Source organism: Olea europaea, chromosome 2 (assembly GCF_002742605.1).
Source record: "Olea europaea var. sylvestris chromosome 2, O_europaea_v1, whole genome shotgun sequence".
Classification (NCBI taxonomy): domain Eukaryota; kingdom Viridiplantae; phylum Streptophyta; class Magnoliopsida; order Lamiales; family Oleaceae; genus Olea; species Olea europaea.
The window spans coordinates 14,097,426-14,116,008 of NC_036238.1; the positions used below are offsets into that span (position 1 = coordinate 14,097,426).

Genomic DNA, 18,583 nt, shown 5'->3' on the forward strand with positions numbered 1-18,583 from the left:
CGGGACTGAGGAAAATGGCAAATGCTGTTATTAACGTAGCAGTTTGCCTTGTTCTTTGACTTTCTTTTAGAGCAGAAATTGATATTTATTTTTTGTGGCTTTCAGCCATGTTTGGTTGTCTTGCATTTCATCGTATGAATTCATAATTGTATATGGCCTATATTAATCATCAGAGTTCAGTTCTTTTTTCATGATTTCATAAGATAAAATGGTGGGCACAAGAGGGAAGGGACAACTGAGCCAAGGCATGCGTGAAGAACATCAAATGCAATTCATGCCTACACCTACAGTTGCAAAAGGGTCGCCCGCAGGGATATTAGAATCTGGACCAGCAGCTACTCTTGTTGATGAGTTGCACGGTAGCCACTTGCAGTCTTCGTGCCATGGAACACGGCCTAAGTAATTTTATCGTGGAGTGACATCTCATTTGCAGCGACCTTTTTGTCAATGGAGTCTATATTTTTTTAAATGTATTTTAGATGTCCTCTAATGGATTTTGTAGTGATACAGTTAAATTGTTGTTGGCTGTAATGGTGAATTGGCATTATCAATTGGGTGTAAGACTTGTGATCATGTGATATGAATGAAGTAGACTGGTTTTGGACTGCGTAATTTTCTGTTTTCCTTCATGCAGTTGGACCATATGCTTAAAATTTGAATTATACAGGCATCATATTATTGACTTTTGAAAAGATAAAAGTTCTCATATTGATGAATTGAGAGGAAAAAATGAAATTAGATTGAATTGGCCGTATTGTATATACAATTGAGGTCCTATTTATATACAAAATGAAGGAATCATTCCTAACTAACTTACAAAAATATATATATATATATAGAGGAAGAGAAAAAGAAAAAGCTTATATAAAAACAGAAAAAGGATCCAAGATGCACAATGACAAAATCTAACTAATCCTCTTCTAGATCATTCTTCTGTTGTTGCTTCATTATCTGCCTTGTCATCAGTCCAACCTGGGCTGCTTCTTTCTGATTATGCCTATGCTCCAGCTGACTCACATCTTCTATATTCAATACATATGCTTCAAATTGAACATTGTGAATGAATAAGAATGTATATATGAGTCTTTGTCACCCCATACTGCAATATACCAAAAACAAAGTAAAAAAACCAGGCCAACATTGCATTAATAAACTCAAATTCAAACCAATATATGGAACTTCATGACATTACCTCCTTCGTGATGTTGAAGAACCTTCAGGCCTGCCGGGGTATGGGTCCATGCGTGGACAGTTTTCGGGTTGCTTGGAAGACGGCGACACTCTGCAAATCGAATTGGGGGAGAGTTTTAACAGGAATCGTGTCCATGTTGGCCGAGTTTGACGTCGTCCGTTGCCACGTTGGCTGCCGTCAAGCCACATGGGACGGTTTCAAACCGCTGGGATGCCAGGTGATGGATGGTGTGGTTAGTTTGGAAGTTCAGTGACCGTTCAGCCGCTAGAGGAAGTTCAGTGACCACAACGTGACATAGGAGGAAGTTAGGTGACTAATCAAACTTTTTACTCGTACGACTAAAGAAAACAAGTTCAAGAAGAAAAGACCCAATATTTTGAAGGTTTTGATGAGCATATAATTCATTTTCAGTAGAGAAAGTGGAGGGGTGAGGAACATTGAAGAACGGCTAATGTATTTGGGTACGATTGTTCTCTTTCTGCATTGTAAACCTGCTTTCTGGTGGTGATAATGAATAAAATATAGTTACTGGATCCCAAAATGTTATCACAAAGGTTTTTTTTTTTTTTTATGTTGAACCATCTCATTTTATTTATAATTATATCATTAATGTATAACATGGACAAACCAGCAATGGCGATGGGGTGAACATCTATTGTAACAATAGCCAACAGAGAAATATAATAATCATTGAACTCGTATCCAACTACTTGCATAATATCAATTCTTGAAGCATTGCCAAAATTATTTACGAGCTTCCAACTTCTTCTGCTCTTTGGCAGTTTTCTCCTCCTCATTTTTTAGCTGCTTCTGCTCTCTGTTGTTGTATAAGGGCCAAACACTCTAAATCTTTCCTCGCATGTTCTGTCTTTCCTTGTTCTTATAGCCTCATGTACCTTTCGCGAGCTTTTAGTCTTTCAATCTCCTCTCTTTCACGCCTAGAAAGCTCAGTTGTTTTCTCCATATCGATATCTCGTGCTTTCACGTTCTCTGGTTTTGCCAAATTAGGATTGTCAACCTGAATAATACCTAGAGTGCCTTTTTGCTTTTCAGCTCCAGCTTCATCCTCAAACTCCTCTTCTAATTCTTCTTCAGATCTCTACTCTTCTTCAAGCTCAGCTTCTTCCTTCTTAAATGTACGAGGACGAGAAGCAGAGGTACCCGCCATCATCTGCTCCGGAGTAGAGAACTGGCCACGGCCAGTGGGCTTGCCCTTGAACTTTCCTCTTCCAATTTCAGTGCACGTGTGACAGGAAAAATTGTTACCACAAAGGTTCATGAATCACAACTAAGTTTAATATGAATATTAACTTCAAATAAGGTTTACAATTATTAAATCACTGAATCATAGATCATCTCAAACCCATTTTGTGGATTACAGTCTATGTGAGATGGTGATACATGGAAAATTATGTGAAATGTCATGCAAACAAAATAGATGGTGCTATTTTGGTGTTTGTCACTTTCTTTTAGTTTGTGTCATTTTTTTGAATTTTGTCACTTTTTTTCTTTTTTCTTTTTTGGAGTTTGTCACTTTTTTTCAATTGTGTTAAAAAAAAAAAAAAGAAGTGACAATTTTTATATAAAAGTGACATTCTGTCACTTTTAAATTTATACAGTATTTTTCACTTCCAAAAAACCTTTTTTTTAGATTTTGTCACTTTTTGAGTTTGTCACCTTTTAAATTTTTGTCACTTTTTTTAATACTTGTCACTTTTTACTTTTTTATATTTTTAAAAATATGACATGATATGTGATAAGAACCGCCACTACGTTCGCGTGGATTGTCCTGAATATGTTAAGATCATGAGTATTGGTACTGCACAAATAGATTGTGCAATTTTGGTGTTTGTCACTTTTTTTTTTTAATTTGTGTCACTTTATTTGAATTTTGTTACTTTTTTAGTGTTTGTGTCACTTTTTTTGAATTTTGTCACTTTTTTGAATTGTGAAAAAAGTGATATAATTTTTATAAAAAAAGTGACATAATGTCACTTTTTAATTTTACACAGTATTTTTTTACTTCCAAAAAACCTTTCATATGATTTTTCAGAACGTTCGTAATTTTAAGGTTATTTTTGTAAGTTGCCCATTTGTTCAATTGTATAATATGATTCTCGTAAAAAATATGTAGCATGGAAAATCCCAATTCATAATATATTCTTTAAATTGCACTTTAATCCCTCAAGTTTGGAGAATTGCAAATAAAGCCTCAAACTTTGTAAAAATGCTTTTAAACCTCATTTAAGAACATATTTTTCATGCTCAAACTATACCTCATAAAAATAGAGCATGTTTGGTACAGTTTAAAACCTAATTAAAATCAATTTTTTAAATGTTAATTCACTATTCCAGCCATTATTTTGGAATCCTTCTCCCACAGGTAGGACCCACTTTATTTCTAACGATCAAAAAATCAATTAACAAAATCCCTACCAAACAAGCACATAATAAACATGCAACTTCTACAATTGTAGTTTAGTCCATGAACTTTTCGAGCATTACAATTTAGTCCCAATTTGCTTTCCAAACCTCAAATAATTCGTATTATCACAATAAGTTCATCATTCGTTCAATCAACTATTTTTTTTCCCAGAATTTCAGTTTGATTCTGAAGAACTGAAATGATTCCAATTTGATCCCCAAGTTCTCAATCTTTGAACTTTAATCTCAATGAGAAATTGAGGGTCTTTCACTGAGGACCTCAAGTGATGAAGAGCATGAGCGTCACTCTTTCTAAATTTATACTTTGTCTCTCCATTATTTTGACCACTTTTAGCTAAACATTACACAGATATACAGATATACGTATACATTTGGTTAATTGTATTATTATAATATGAAGTTTGGCACAATACTATATTAAAAGAACATATAAGAAAAAGTAAGTTCACTTTTAGCAACTTTTTTCTGACATTTATGTTTGAATAACTTACTTTTTCTCTTATTTAAAGTAAAAATTACTTTTAAAAAAAAAAGTAATTCTTATATTTGTGTCAAATAAGTAACTTATTTTAACTTTGATGAGCCAAAAAAAAAAAATATTTTAAGACTGACTTAGTTAGTTATATATAAATTTATTTTGTCTAGAAACATGTTTGAACAATTAAGCCCTTGTTTGATCTCCGTTCTTTGGAGAAAATGAATTCTGCTAAAGTATTTTGACATAATTTCAATCACACATTCTTTAATAAAATAATATTACACGTAAATTTAAAATTTTTTCTTATTTTTAACCACACATTTTCCATTAATACACTATTCAAAAATTCATTTTTCCTCTCAAAGTAGGGCTTAAACAAGGGCTAAGCAATACATTATATTAAAATACTATCTTGCTTTTTTTAAATTGTTATTAATAAGAAAATTATTTATATGAAAACAAACTTATTAATGTATAAGTAAATCTACTTTTTGTTTAAAGCTATTTTAAATGAATTATTCTATTTGTATAAATTTATTGTACAATTGGGCCGTCACTTGGCCCCTTTGTTAACCAAATTGTACAATAAACTGTAATTCTAGCATAGTTGATTTTTAGATCTCGTTTGGCTCCCATCTTTCTTCTCATTTTTTTTCTTATTTTCAACCACACAATCTCGTATAAAATAATATTATACGCAAATCAAAAACTTTTCATTCTTTTTCAACCACACATTTTTAAAAAAAACAATATTCTAACCATTAAAATTTGACAAGAACGAGTGTCAAATGGAAGCACACAGAGAGAGTAGGTTAGAGGGTACAGTTTCTAACAGAAGTGAAAGGCGGGGGATACTGGTTCGCTGTTATGCAACACAAAATCACTTATCCCGTTAACCCACCTAATTATAAGGATTAAATTCATCCCATTGAGTTAAGCCACGGATCAAAGTGGAATGGACAGACATGTAAATTTATTTTAAGAGGTTTTACAGATTGGGTCATTTTCTGTGTCAAACATCAGGCAATTCTTCTGAAGTCATTATTGGTTAGCACATGTTATATTTAAGAATGTGAAATTTGAGCACTTTGATCAAAGCCTGAGAATCAAGTAACATGATAATATAAAAATATACAGCACTCTTTGAACATTTGTCGACAAATCACATTTGCAGTTAAGAGGAAGGTTGAGGTATCGGCAACACTTTTACTCACAATTGGACATGATTGCCACGACACAATAAAAATTTCAGTTAAACACAGAAACAAGAATGTGCAAAATGGCTTTTTCTGGCTATGTACGGAGAAAGATAATGACTGGCTATCTCTGAAGTTTTCTCCGCAGGAACAAATATTTGTGTTTTGCCCGAAGCTATTCGGTTCCCTGCTACACTAGCGTAGAATCGGCTGGGGTACGCTGGTACAAAGACATCGCTTTGTGAGCAAATGTTGAAGTCGATGAATTGTTCATATTCACGACCCTCTGAGCCCATGAATTTTGCCCTCTCATAAGCAGGCACGATTGCATCCTATTACAATTTCAAAGCATACAGTGAACCGAGATCGACTGGTTAATGAGTAAAGAAGTTCTTCAATTCAGCTAAAAGGGAATTCAATCGTTCATTAAAAAGTTCGCCTTTCTTGAATTGATATATTTAGAGAAATGTAGAGAGACCTCCTCGTGGGATCATTTGAAACAGCAGCTCATGTAGGATGACAAAAAGAGCAAGAACTAAGCATGATGGGCACATAATTAAATCAAAAGCTATAACATCTTCAACTAAGATTCAAAACACAAGAAGGGCAGGCATTACCTTTGTAAATGTGTTAGGGAAAATATCCCTCAATAAATCGAGCCTACCATGCCATCCAGTTTGAGTCAAGTATACCGCTGTTTCCTTGTGAAAACCAATCTTGTTGAGAAATTCACCAATTTCTTCAGCATTATAACAGCGTTCACTTGAAACAACATTTTTGTGGCACCTCTTCTTTCCCAACATATCAAACCTCAAGTCCACTGCTACAAAGCGCCCACCCATTTTCTGGCTCATGCTCCGTAGTGTCCCAACCATTGAATCGACCAATTCAAGCAAATCTGATTGCAGCTTGAGACTTCCAAATGCAGCCAGGCATTGGTATGCATTCGAGTCCACGGTTTCTTTCGAATTTTCCATGGATAACGCATCAAAGTAAGTAGCAAGCCTCAAGTTTTTATTGGTACTAAATATGGGTTTGATTGTGGCAGTAATGAAATCCTTGGAGACCCTATCTGGGACTCTTACAGCAGTGGCTTTCACGCTTGATATTTCAGCAGGCTTAACCTTGGCTACCTGGACTACTCCATCCAGGCTTGCCACAAACTTCTTGACATCATAGATTTCTCCAAAGTCTCTGAAAGCGATTCAAATATGATAGAATTTTTGTTTAGAGATTTTTCTTATTACTTTCTTTTACTAGGCTCATGAAACATGTACTTCATCAAATAGTAAGCATATCAAATGAAACAAAATTCAGAGAACAATAACCGTGTCATGGATTCAAAAAAAGATTTCATTGCAAGGAAGATTGCTTATAGTAATTCATTTGTTCATTTTGATATTCACAGGACACTTCTTTTGATGTTTAAATTTTTTTACAGCATTATATATGAGATATTGGTCTGATTAAATATAGATGGGTCTGACATATTCTTTGGACCATCAACGAACTAAAAGAAAATATAATTATAGATTCTTGTTGATAAGTGCATGGACTAGCCTTTTCTCCCCCAGTTTGGTCCCTCTAATGTCAGGAAGCACAAGTTTTGCTCCAAGATGCCTAGCCACGACCACAGCATTTGCAATCTGAGAGACAATAAAAAAAGTAGATAATAATGGACATTCCTTCACACAACCAGACTAAAAACAAATATGCAATCAGAAGAGTTAAAACTTTTTGCTTCTTAAACTTTGTTTGAAAGCCTGCCAGAGGTCATTGGTCTGACTGAAGCAACCTGATTACCAGATTGTATTCCTTGAAAAGCTTTTGGCTTAGTATCCCTTGCATCAGCAAGAGATTTTTGTTCATAAAAAAGTCAGGACTTGTCTTTTTCACGTTGATGTCTTAATACAGACATGATAATCAGGGACTTGATCTAATAGTCAAGCATCTAGCTATAAACTCGTAGTCTGGCATCAAGTCCACATGATGATGTCTCAACAGCTTATCATTTCCCACCACTCATACAAACAAATAAAAGAGAGAGGAAAGAAGAAAACAAGCATGATCTTCAACTAACAAATTCCTAGTTGTACCAAGCATGCCCAAGTGGACCCATATTTTTCCTAATAAAAAGGACCCACGCATGCCATAGGCGAATAGCCCAGCTGGACAAGGATTTTTCCCAGTAAACAGGCTGTGCTGATAAGGAAGGTCGGCCAAACCCACTTTATGCATCGCATACATATTATATAATGTCCCCCTTTTTCTCAGAACCTCAAAAAAGAAAAAAGAAAAAAAAAAGAAGGAAAAATAGCATACCTGTGAAGCATGGTGCTCCGGACCATTATATAACGAAAACAAGATATATCCGCTGGATTGCTTTTCTTCTACAAAAGGAACAGAATAATGAAGAATGAAGCAGCAGCTACAACTAAACGTTTCTGCATAATTTATGTCATATTTAAGGACTTACTGAATGAGGGGATTTTCCAGCATGGTTTTGGTACTTCATTATGTTCTTTAAACGGACCGTAACTATTTTCATTCAGCTTAACCCCTTGTGTGTTGCTTGCATTGTGTTGGTTGATCGTCTGAGATTGCTGTACTGGTTCCTGCAAAAAAATATGAAATTTTGAGCCTATTCTGTTTTCACTTAACTTTTAACTTCTATGCACAAAGTTTTCAAATCTCTTGTTCATTCCTCTGTGCTCCCTCTGTTCTTACCGCGTAATAACTTGTCGTGACTCCCTTTTTAATAAAATGACATTTAACGGATTCAAATTGATGAATTTTCATTTCCTCAAATTTGTAAATAGAAGATTTACTTCCTACAAAGAAATCAGCATGAATCAAAACGGTAATGAATGGTTTAAGTTAATTATTCTACTTCTTCTAATTACTTCAATCCAAAAATATACTTTTACTTCAAAACTAATCTTGTCCATAAAGTAATGAAATAGGGAAAAATAATAATTTTGGCTTCTACTTTACACTATTCAGTTTTAGACCAAGTATATTATCACATACTCTGTTGGCCAGATCTGAAGTAGCGATATTTAAGAAAAAAATATTTGAAAAATAAGAACAAAGGGATGAATAGAATTAATTTATATAAGTTTCAGTTTATGTAATATGTGAGTGTAGTAAACAGACACTGTATAGATAGTGGAATATAACCACGCCTCAATCATTGAGTTGAATATACAATAATAAATTTTAGAAAAAAACTGACCAGAAATGGATCGATATGATCTTTTTTAACCATATTTCCAAGCATTATGAACATAGAAAATGTCAGTATGCCTCCCATCACCTGCCTTAAATCTACTGCCATTTTTTTTCTTTCGCTTCTCTTCTCTCTATCTCAAGTTTTTCTCTCTTTCTCAGTGCGTACATATACTATTACTCTTCCCCGCCCAATATATATATAAATATGCAGGTTCTCTCTTTTTATGATTTTGTCTGATTATCAGCCATAAGAGAAGGACAGTGCTCACCGCCTGAAAATAGGCTGGACAGCAGAAAACAACAGAAAGAGGCTTAAATTTGAGAAGACGACAATTAAGACAGCTAGAAAATGATCGCAATGCATTCACAAAAGGAAGAAAATCCAAACGGTGGCAGATAACTTTTCCCCCATAAAGATAGTTACTATTATTTACGCAAGGGAGAGTAGATGGCTATGTCAAATGGAAGAGTAGTTTTTGAGGGCTTTTCTAGAGTCACTGACTAGCCACAATGTGACTCTTTCTATTCTATGATTTCTTTTGTATTTGTTGCCAATAGCTGCTTTTGTTAATTCATTTATTTGATGATGAGAAAGTGATTTATTACATGTATTAATAAATATGCTGGGTAAAGAAGGCTATTCATTGGGTATATGTATAGATTAAAATTTTTCATTGTGTAACCAGTGAACATGTAACATAGTATATAGGTGTGTGCATGCACAAACTTGGTACCAACACGTATGCAAATAGTTCAATAAAGCTAAATATATAAAGTATTTTTGCCATATATTTATGGAGGAATCAATGTCACGTGATGCTTATGGACAACAAAGAACATTTCATTGTGGAAATAATTGTTATGAGCTAAAAAGCATGCATCATATACATATTTAATGAACTTAGTAAAAATTAAATTGTCTCAATTATCCAATTCATGAGTTCAATTAGCTCTACATTGCCTTGCTATAATTATATTTGGCTTTCTTTTCCTAAATTACATTAGATGTTTCTCATTACCTTTCCAATTAGAGGAAGAATGTGTGTGTTTATTCATAAACTAAGGGGTCTGTCACTCTACTATATCACAAGCAGTTGGCTATAGCAATCCTCATCAGTATGAATGCCACATTCAGACAGGTCTTCAGGTCTACTGACATCTCTCTTTTGTACTTTCTTCCATGCATAAGACAACTTGTTTTACGGAGAAGGCCTTCTTTTAATTATAAAGAAATGGAATGAATTCAGCCAAATGAATGCATTAACAAACAAGAGAATTCTCATTATTGTTAGCATAAAGTTATTAATATATGAAATATCACTATAGATTCAATAGAAGAGTTATTCTAGAATTGTAAAGCTTATTTCTCCAATTAAAATCAGTGATGAGTAGTTCAAATAATATTTTTTATCTTTCTTTAGAGCTTATTATAAAACTTTAAGGGAAAATAATAGACAAGGAAAGTTTAATTATTATTTATCACCTTTTATAAAACCTCCTTTCATGGCGATGATAATCATTATTAAATGCAAGCAATGAACTTGTGTCAAGATATCTTTTTTATGGAATTACATATATATTTTGTTCAAACAGCAATAGTTTTGAAGCATTCTTTCTATCTCAAATCACACACAATCACGCATGAAATGGTTTAGTTGTTAATTTGTATCCCCTTCTTTAGAATACATTGTAGTTTAGTTATGGAAAATACCACTTTCTACCTAATTAATTCTGAGATGCTCAAAGAACGGCTAAGGTGGACTTGTCAACGCTCAACAATCTTAAAGAAGAAAAGGAAGCTAAATCTTATCCATTGTGGTATCCAATTCAGTCTAATACCGAGTACCAAAATGCCCTTACGGTAGAATTATTAGAGTTCTTAGTGGGAAATTTGTAAAGGATTTTAGGGGTCTATAGAAGCCAGATTGTGCTCAGCCTTGAACTTTTAGACAAATGTTGTTTCAGTCTCTATACTTCTATTTATTGGATGTTGATTGACTTTTAATCAATGCTTACGGATATCATACAAATGCCATATATTAGAGTTTACGGGAACAAACCTTTCTTTTATTCATTTATTGTCTAATGAGATATTTAGCTATTATTTAGGAAGGGAAAGCAAGGCAACATTCTCTCCTATTCTTTTTCTCTTCAACACAAGTTTGGAAAGCATAGAATTATTCTCTCCATGTAAAATATCTCTTCTTATAGATACATGTAAAAGAGTGAATTTAAATAAATACACTTCTCCTTTCTAACAGCATAAGTTTTTCAATGAGACTGTTCAACATGATATCAAAGTATCCAAATGTCTTTAGTTCAAGTCTCACTGCTACCTACTTACGAAAATTGTGCAAATGTCCAACCGTTAATGAATAGATGAAACTCACCTACGAATGGGGTGGTCTTAAAGATTAAATCTAAAAAATAAATGCATCTTTTGTTTAACAACTTAAGCTTTAGAAAAAGTAGGTTAAAACATTAATAGCCAAACTTGCTAGTTCTACATCTAAGTTTTAAGTTAGCATCACCAAACTTAAAATTTTCCATTATGCTTGACCGTGTAAAAAAAAGGTTGAACCCCAACCTTGGAAGCTCCCACCGCCCCACTCCTGGAGTATCATGAGGGAGGTAAATCGTGGGATGTGCCCCAACAGGTCAGAGAACAAGAGCTTGCCATACACTGGTACCCACAAAGAGTCCAATTTCATATTTCAGGAATCGAACCCTCACACTGCAGCTGCCAGCAAGGCTGAGACTACCTCACTCATATCCTTTGCACCACTGGCATGTGCCCCGAGGGGCTGCTTGACCATGTAGTATAGATGTATGTTGGGGCGTGCACTCTTAGTGTTGTACCAACACAAAATTGCAAATGGTTGTATTGTTTGAAGCTAAATGGAACATAAAGTGTACAGCTATACATGGATGCATTGTTTAAAAAGGCTTAATCACTTATCTAGGCATTTTATCTTTTTTAGGCGAGGCACAAGCTTTGAGGCACCTTGAGGGATAGGCCTCAAGACAAACCAATAAGTATATAAAATGATGTAAAAATGCTAAAATATGCTCTTATAAATCTTAATAATCTTAAAAATCTGTAATAAAACATCAAATTTGGAAGTCTAGCTTGCAAACATCAATATAATATATTAATAAAATAATAAGTTCTCAAGAGTCAGTAATCAAAAAATAAAATTATAATAGAATCTTTATTGGAATCATCAATGTCATCCTTCTCATCACTATTTGTTTCTGCTCATTCTTTGTCATCATTCTCCACTAGCTATCATGTCTTCGCCTTCCCCTTCCCCTTCCCCTTCCCCTTCACCTTCATGTAAAGACAAAAAAGGAAAATAAAAATACTTGTAAAATATTCTAGATTATAAAAAAAATTGTCCAAAAAAGCCAAGGCTGATAACAAAATGTACACAAAACGCAAGACAAACAGGCTTAAATTTTAGGCCCCTTGAGGCTCAGACATAAGGCATATGCCTCACAAATGTGCCTCAAGTTTTATTATTTTGTGAGATGGAGGACCTTGTGGAATATTAGTTTGTCCCTTTTTCACGAGGAACATTTTAGCTCTTCATTAAACATTTATGTTACTTAATTCCGCTTATGGGTTGCTGTATTTTGCAATTAATTAACATGAATTCCAATTGTTCCATTATATGAAGCCCCTGTTTGTTTCTCATTCTTTCTTCATTAAAATGAAAAATATTACCGTTATCCATTACATCAAGCCACCAAATTTGAATTTCTATCTTTTGTGTGGGGCCCATAATAGCTATATATTTCATTCTCATTTTTGCAAAAATGAGAAACAAACACGCCCTAAATAAAAGGAAGATGAAGAAAATATGAAACATGCAAGAAAGCAAAAAATGTGGCTTGAGAAATTTTTAACAAACTTAATGTTTACAAAGATAAGTAGACACATCGTCTATGTGAAGTTTTTTATAAATATTTTTCGATGAAGGAGTTTAATATTTAACTAGGTGAACATAACGTTTGTCTAACAATAATATATTCATGAGTTTTATGGTGAATTTATTCTATATCGCCTTGGTTTAAAAGATTATCAAAGACATTTTAAGAAGAAAAATTATAAAAAATAAAAGAACCAGAAAATTCTGGGATTTTCACAGCTTGCTTAGAAAAATCTGGGCAATGTTATGATATTATCACCACCACCATACTAGAACATTTAGAGCCGTCATTAACATGTATATATATTATATGTCTGCGGTATGTATGAGTGAGAATAAGAGAAAGTGAAAAGGCATTGAGGAAGAGATAGTGCACGAGAGAGAATAAGAAAAAGATAATTTGATGTTGTGTTTGTTAAATACTAAATTAGAGAGGTAGTGGTGTGTGTAAGTGATTTTTGAATAATATAATCACTTTAATTGGTGTTTAAACACATTATTCTTTTCCTAAATCCCCGTTTGATTCTCATTCTTTGGCCACAAAAATGAAAAATATAACCGTTATCCATCACATCAAGCCATCATATTTGACTTTCTATCCTTGTGTGAGTCCCGTAACGGCTATATTTTTCATTCTCATTCTTAGAAAAATGGGAATCAAATGGGGCCTAAATTATTTTAGACACTTCTCATTACCTTTTTTAAATAGAAGAAGAAAATGTGCTTACTTATTAAGAGTTTGTCACTCTATTGTCTTGCAAGCTGGAGGTTGTAGCTATGCTCATTAGTAGCAATGACACACTTGAACACTTATTGTAGGTTACATGTTGAGTGGCATTCTCATATTATGAAGGCTTCCGTTTCATATAATTACAAAATATTCTAAGCAAAACAATGAATCAGCAAACAAGAGATTTTTCATGAATATGCATTCATGGATTAAATATAAATTAACACTATGGATTCAATAGAAGGGTTCATCATCAAAATACAAACTAGCATATTTCATCAATGAAAATCACATGTTTATTGAACATTATGAATATAAATACTAATTTCGCCCACTATTTTTTATACTTTTTCATTAGACAATGATAATAAGTATGATATCATTTGTACTTTTTCAAGTTATTGCCACCAGTTTATGAAAAAATTTAAAGGTCAAACCTTTAGAAAAAATGAATATGACATTAGAGACACGTTAAAGATAAAAATAAAAATAGTATTCTCTCTTTAACAACTTAGTTGTCCTTGACATTCAATAATGACACCCTTTCATCCCAAAAAAAAAAAAAGAGAGAGAGAGAGAGAGAGAATTCTTGTCGAAAAAGATATTACATAAATTTACTTCGTGTTGCAAGGAAGAATGTCTTATTTTTCCATTATCTATATTTTTGCTCGCTTTCTTAATTAAGCATCAGTTCCTAGATGAATCAAGAGTTATGTCCAATGAAAAGTCATGAACCTTGATTCAGGAAGGATGCATGTTATCGGATACTTGGATAATATGTAAACACTTCACGAAAACAAAATATATCCTATTAGAGGGATTCCTATACCTAGGGCTGGACAAAACTCCTAAACCGAACCGAACCGAGCAGTTCTTTGTAAGTAAAATACCCGAACGGGTATCTAAATCGAAAAACAACGGATTAAGTACAATTCTCAATTCTAGATCAAAAATCGAATAACCGAATGAAAATCGAATTTCCTTAATTTTTTAATAGATTTATTTATATTAAATAAGTCTAATTTTTAAATTTTTTATAAATAAATTTGTTAACTACTTAATTTAGCTCAAATCCAAAAATATGTTTTCATATTTCTAATTTTCAGACTTGACCTAAGTTTTATCCAAATCGGTTACTCTACCATAGTGCATTTTCTACCATTCTAGATGAATCGAATTGAAACTCAACAACGCCTCTCTTAATTATTGTGAGCTCGCTATCTTCCTTTTACTATGAATTTAGCGATCAAATCTATGAAAAACTTAACAAAGAGAGATGCAAAAGACACATAAAAATGGATTACATTATTTTGTAAGAGCTAAGATTGAACATATCATTTGTTGAATTAAAGTAGCTTTGTAAAATTTAATTACAATATGAAACCTAGGAACCGAATTAAATGAAACTGAACCCGAACGGTTCCATAATTAAATTTGGACTCGACGATTTCACTTACTAAATACCCTAAAATTTCGAGTCCAATTCGGTTCGATTCTATCCAACCCTACCTACACCTAGAAAATCAAATTCAAAGCATTGTGTAGTAATAAGTTCAAATATTTTATACAACCAAAGATGTTAAAACCAAATTCCTATTCTCAATATTAATTATAGCCATCTAAACATAGACATAATGAGTTCTTGTTTAAAGTTGTGTGTTTATTGCATTTGTACAAATGAGTAACTTTGTAAATTACAGCGTCTAAATCATTGTCTCTTCATTTCGCCTTAAGCTAAATTTTCAAGCTGACATTCGTGAAGTGGTAAATTGTTTAGTTCATAGTCTTTTTTTTCTTTGGAATCTGTAATAAGAGTTTTTGATTGCTTAGTGCTTGTTCTTTTAGTCGGGTGTTGCTTTAGCCATAAACTTGAGACTATATTAATTAACTTTATTCTCAGATGTTGAACTTTAAACAGTCTAACAGTGCTTATCACACAAACGCCTTAATGTAAGAGTTTAAGGCAACATCAACACTCTTTATTTTATCGTTAACTTGTACCGAAAAGGAAATACTTGGATATCTATGTTACATTTACAAGGAAGAAGCAATCCACATTTTCCCTTATTTGGACAAAACTTTGAAATTTATAAATTGTCCCTCGATTCAGAAATGTTCAATTATGTTATCTCTTAACTAGATCTTTATTTTATTATTATTATTATTTTAATGACCGTGAGTGTTTAGGCCAACTTACGCGCACCTCAACTAATCACATGGGGTCCTAAAATTTATAGTCGAGTACTCACCTCAATGACCCTAAAAGGATTCAAATTGGTGGCCATTGGGAGCAAACACAATGTCTGACCACTGAACTACCCCTCAGGATTTTTAACTAGATCTTTATTGCGATAAAAGAACACCTATGGCAACAAAAAGTTTCATTGATGCATGTTAAATTCCAATGGTTGAAGACCATCAACAATTGACATTTCCATCTAATAATCAGTTGGAGAAATATGATCAGTGATGAATAGGGAAGAACATCTACTATGTCGCAAAATTCAGCAAGGAAATTTCCCATCACAATTGTTTTTAGAAAGTGAAAATATCAGCAATGCTTGAGATCGGACTCTAACATAGTTCTATTTTCTAGAAAATAAAAATTATAGAGACGAATGTTTATCAATCACTTATAGGTTCTGTTGGAATAACATTATATTAAACAAGTGATAATAAGACAATTAAATCTAATATTATCTAATCTAGTATCATTATTCCTCTTCACGCAAAAGAAATTTCATTCTATAGTTACTAATGTTACTCCCAGAACAAAAAGAACGAAAAGAAATTAACGGCGAAAAAACTATTCAACATTTCTTCATCGCACCATATTCAGAACTAGTGCAGAAACTACTACTTAAGTAAATGCAGAGTATTCATTTATATTCTATTTAATTAACATAACTCACCATTATTCACTTCATCTGTAACTTCATCGTCAGATTTCCAGACAATATCTTTCAACCCAGTTGAGAGGTTCATGTAGAACTGTTTATCAAGAATAAAAGATATGAGCTATAAATATTGTGGGGACAAAATTTGGTCCTGTGAAAAATGGCACTTTAGATTCTTTAAAAGCACCAACCAAAGCACAACTTATATGTGACATATTTAATGGAAAGCAATATAATAATGAAAAAAATAAAAAGTTCTCCATAATACGTTTTGATTCCCATACAACAGCACGTTATACCTCATTACTGGTTAAAACTACGCTTATTGTCTATAATAAGCAAGAACCAATAAATATTTCTCTGCCAAATGATAAATATCTAAGTCTACAAATAATGTTCTAAGGTTCAATTGAGATAAAGTGGAGCACTAAGGTAAAGACGGTGCTATATAAATCACCTTATAGTGATTTCTTCACATCAAATCTTTAATTTCTGAGACTACCCTGTTTACAGTAAATTCTGATATGAATCATTTTTTTTTTTTTTCACTTAAACAAGCCCCTGCAGTCAGATAAAAAATTGGGCATCTTACTTATACATTCACAATGAACTTTAGCCCAACCCACCCCGGTGGCTCTACCACCCCCAACCCCCCACCACACCTCGAAATCAAGATCCCACCCACGGAAGTCACGGCCATCATAAAAAAAACCACCCACGCCGCCCATGATGCCAAGCCAAAAGCCCCCCGCAGGCAACCCCCGTCTGACACAAACAAGCAAAAGCACAAAATGTTGAACAAAATAAATAAATAACCTCATGCATTTTTGCTTGCAATTTTCTTCAGAAATTCTATGGCCAGAATCCTGGAAAAATTGGAAGAACTGAGAAGTTTGAGAGTTTTGGGAAAATTGGAAGGAAAATGTTAAAAATGCGAGGGAAGAGAGAAATTTTTGTTTTGAGTAGGGTGGTAGCAATCCTCCAATTATTGATCGTGATGACAATAATTTGAGGAATTTATTTTAATTGGGGGCATTAAATAAATAATGAATAAATATTAATAATTCAAAATATAAATATTTGTGGTATCTTTAAATTTAGAGAGTAACTTTTTGGGAAAATGAGTTGGGAAGGCCACTTTAATGTACATTTTGTTCAATTGGCCTTTGACCAAACTTATAAAAATAAAAGGAGCTTTAATTATTTAAAAGTGTCAAAAGACTTCTTTACCCTTAACTTGTAAAACAAAAATGAAGAAGAAATTGGAGTTTTTTTCTAAATTTGTTGGAGCCATGACTTGAACTTTGGAATGCAAGAAAATATTTTAACTTCACAACCATTATGGCAAATGATGGTTCTTTGTTTCCTATGAGCAAAATATATATATTACATTTCAAAAAATTGTTTTATTCTCACTTCAAAAATAAAATTTAATTAAAATTAAAATTTAACAATAACCCACCGATTGAACCATTAACCCGGTAATTTTTTTTAGCTGATCATCGGGTTGGCTCTAATAACCATGCATTCATGTTCTAACACACACAACATTCCCTTCCTTTAAATTCAAAAAATCTTCCTCTTCAAAATCATCTTTTCCTTAGAATTCGAACTCTTCTTCTTAAATTTCAGGTCATCTCTTTTTCGTAATTGATCTCCAGTGCAATCAAAGTTTTAACATTGTCCACAACCTAACAACTAGACGAAAATAATTATTGAGTCATTTATTCATTAGACACATATTATAACACACGAAATTTTTTAAAATAAATTTATCGTTATATTTTGGAAAAAAATGGAGAAATTTTTTTTTTTTAAATTTATATCTTATTTAAAGTCCAATAATTAGATTTTAATAAAAAGCGATGCAGTATATCAATTTGTACTCATTTTAAAGCTTGTAATTAATAAGAACTATTCAACTCGAGAAAAAGTCGATTCGGATAAGCCAGCACGAAAATATTGCAGTTTGAAGAAATCGTAAAATATAACTTATCAACTTAATAAAAATGTGGAATGGAAATGAGCTGCTGACACTGTTTCACTGATTTGCATAAGACATTGAAATCGTTCCTGAAATATAAAACGACTTCGATATCATTTCAGTATCAAATACACTCTGCTTGACTGATTTGTATAACAACATGAAACTCGTTCCTGAAGTACAAAAAACGATGTATATGTCATTCCGATATCGAATACACATTACTTCACTGTTTAACAGGTTTAAGCGCATGTTATGGAATAAGTAAACAACGTTTATGTCATTTCACAATTTTCGACGACAATGATATCGTTCCTATTCAATCGTAACTATAATGTCATACATATCGTTTCAGAAGTGATTACACTAGAACGTTATAACTACGATATTAAATGTAATTAAAATTTACATATAATTGATCGTGGACGATCGAATCGTCGTTTTTATGATTATCTTTTTAATTAAAATTTAAATTAAAGTGATATCAATGTTATCAAA

At 32.8% G+C, this 18,583-nt stretch overlaps 1 protein-coding gene and 1 pseudogene across 2 annotated transcripts; both read right to left on the reverse strand.

Annotated features, from left to right (window-relative positions):
- Nucleotides 1-1,932: 1,932 nt before the first annotated feature.
- Nucleotides 1,933-2,471, reverse strand: LOC111372716 (annotated as a pseudogene).
- Nucleotides 2,472-5,215: 2,744 nt separating this feature from the next.
- LOC111411718 (protein MANNAN SYNTHESIS-RELATED 2-like) lies at nucleotides 5,216-17,086 on the reverse strand. 2 transcript variants are annotated; one of them, XM_023042298.1, is made up of 7 exons: nucleotides 16,918-17,086; nucleotides 16,117-16,195; nucleotides 7,788-7,926; nucleotides 7,634-7,701; nucleotides 6,872-6,957; nucleotides 5,929-6,505; nucleotides 5,216-5,643 (listed from the first exon to the last, which is right to left on the reverse strand). In XM_023042298.1, the coding sequence occupies exons 2-7, from the start codon at nucleotides 16,117-16,119 to the stop codon at nucleotides 5,368-5,370; spliced, it is 1,149 nt and encodes a 382-aa protein (XP_022898066.1). In that variant the 5' UTR covers nucleotides 16,120-16,195; nucleotides 16,918-17,086; the 3' UTR covers nucleotides 5,216-5,367. The 2 variants fall into 2 exon arrangements, with proteins under 2 accessions (XP_022898066.1, XP_022898059.1); XM_023042291.1 differs by lacking the exons at nucleotides 16,117-16,195; nucleotides 16,918-17,086 and adding an exon at nucleotides 8,547-8,699.
- Nucleotides 17,087-18,583: the final 1,497 nt, after the last annotated feature.

Bases quoted from the DNA above. Each gene is read 5' to 3' on its own strand.
- LOC111411718 (XM_023042291.1), bottom strand. From the start codon at position 8,648: ATGGCAGTAGATTTAAGGCAGGTGATGGGAGGCATACTGACATTTTCT. The intron at 6,506-6,871 runs GCTAGTCCATGC...AATCGCTTTCAG, and splicing joins ACCAAACTGGGGGAGAAAAG to AGACTTTGGAGAAATCTATG. The intron at 5,644-5,928 runs GTAATGCCTGCC...AAATTGTAATAG, and splicing joins TCCCTAACACATTTACAAAG to GATGCAATCGTGCCTGCTTA.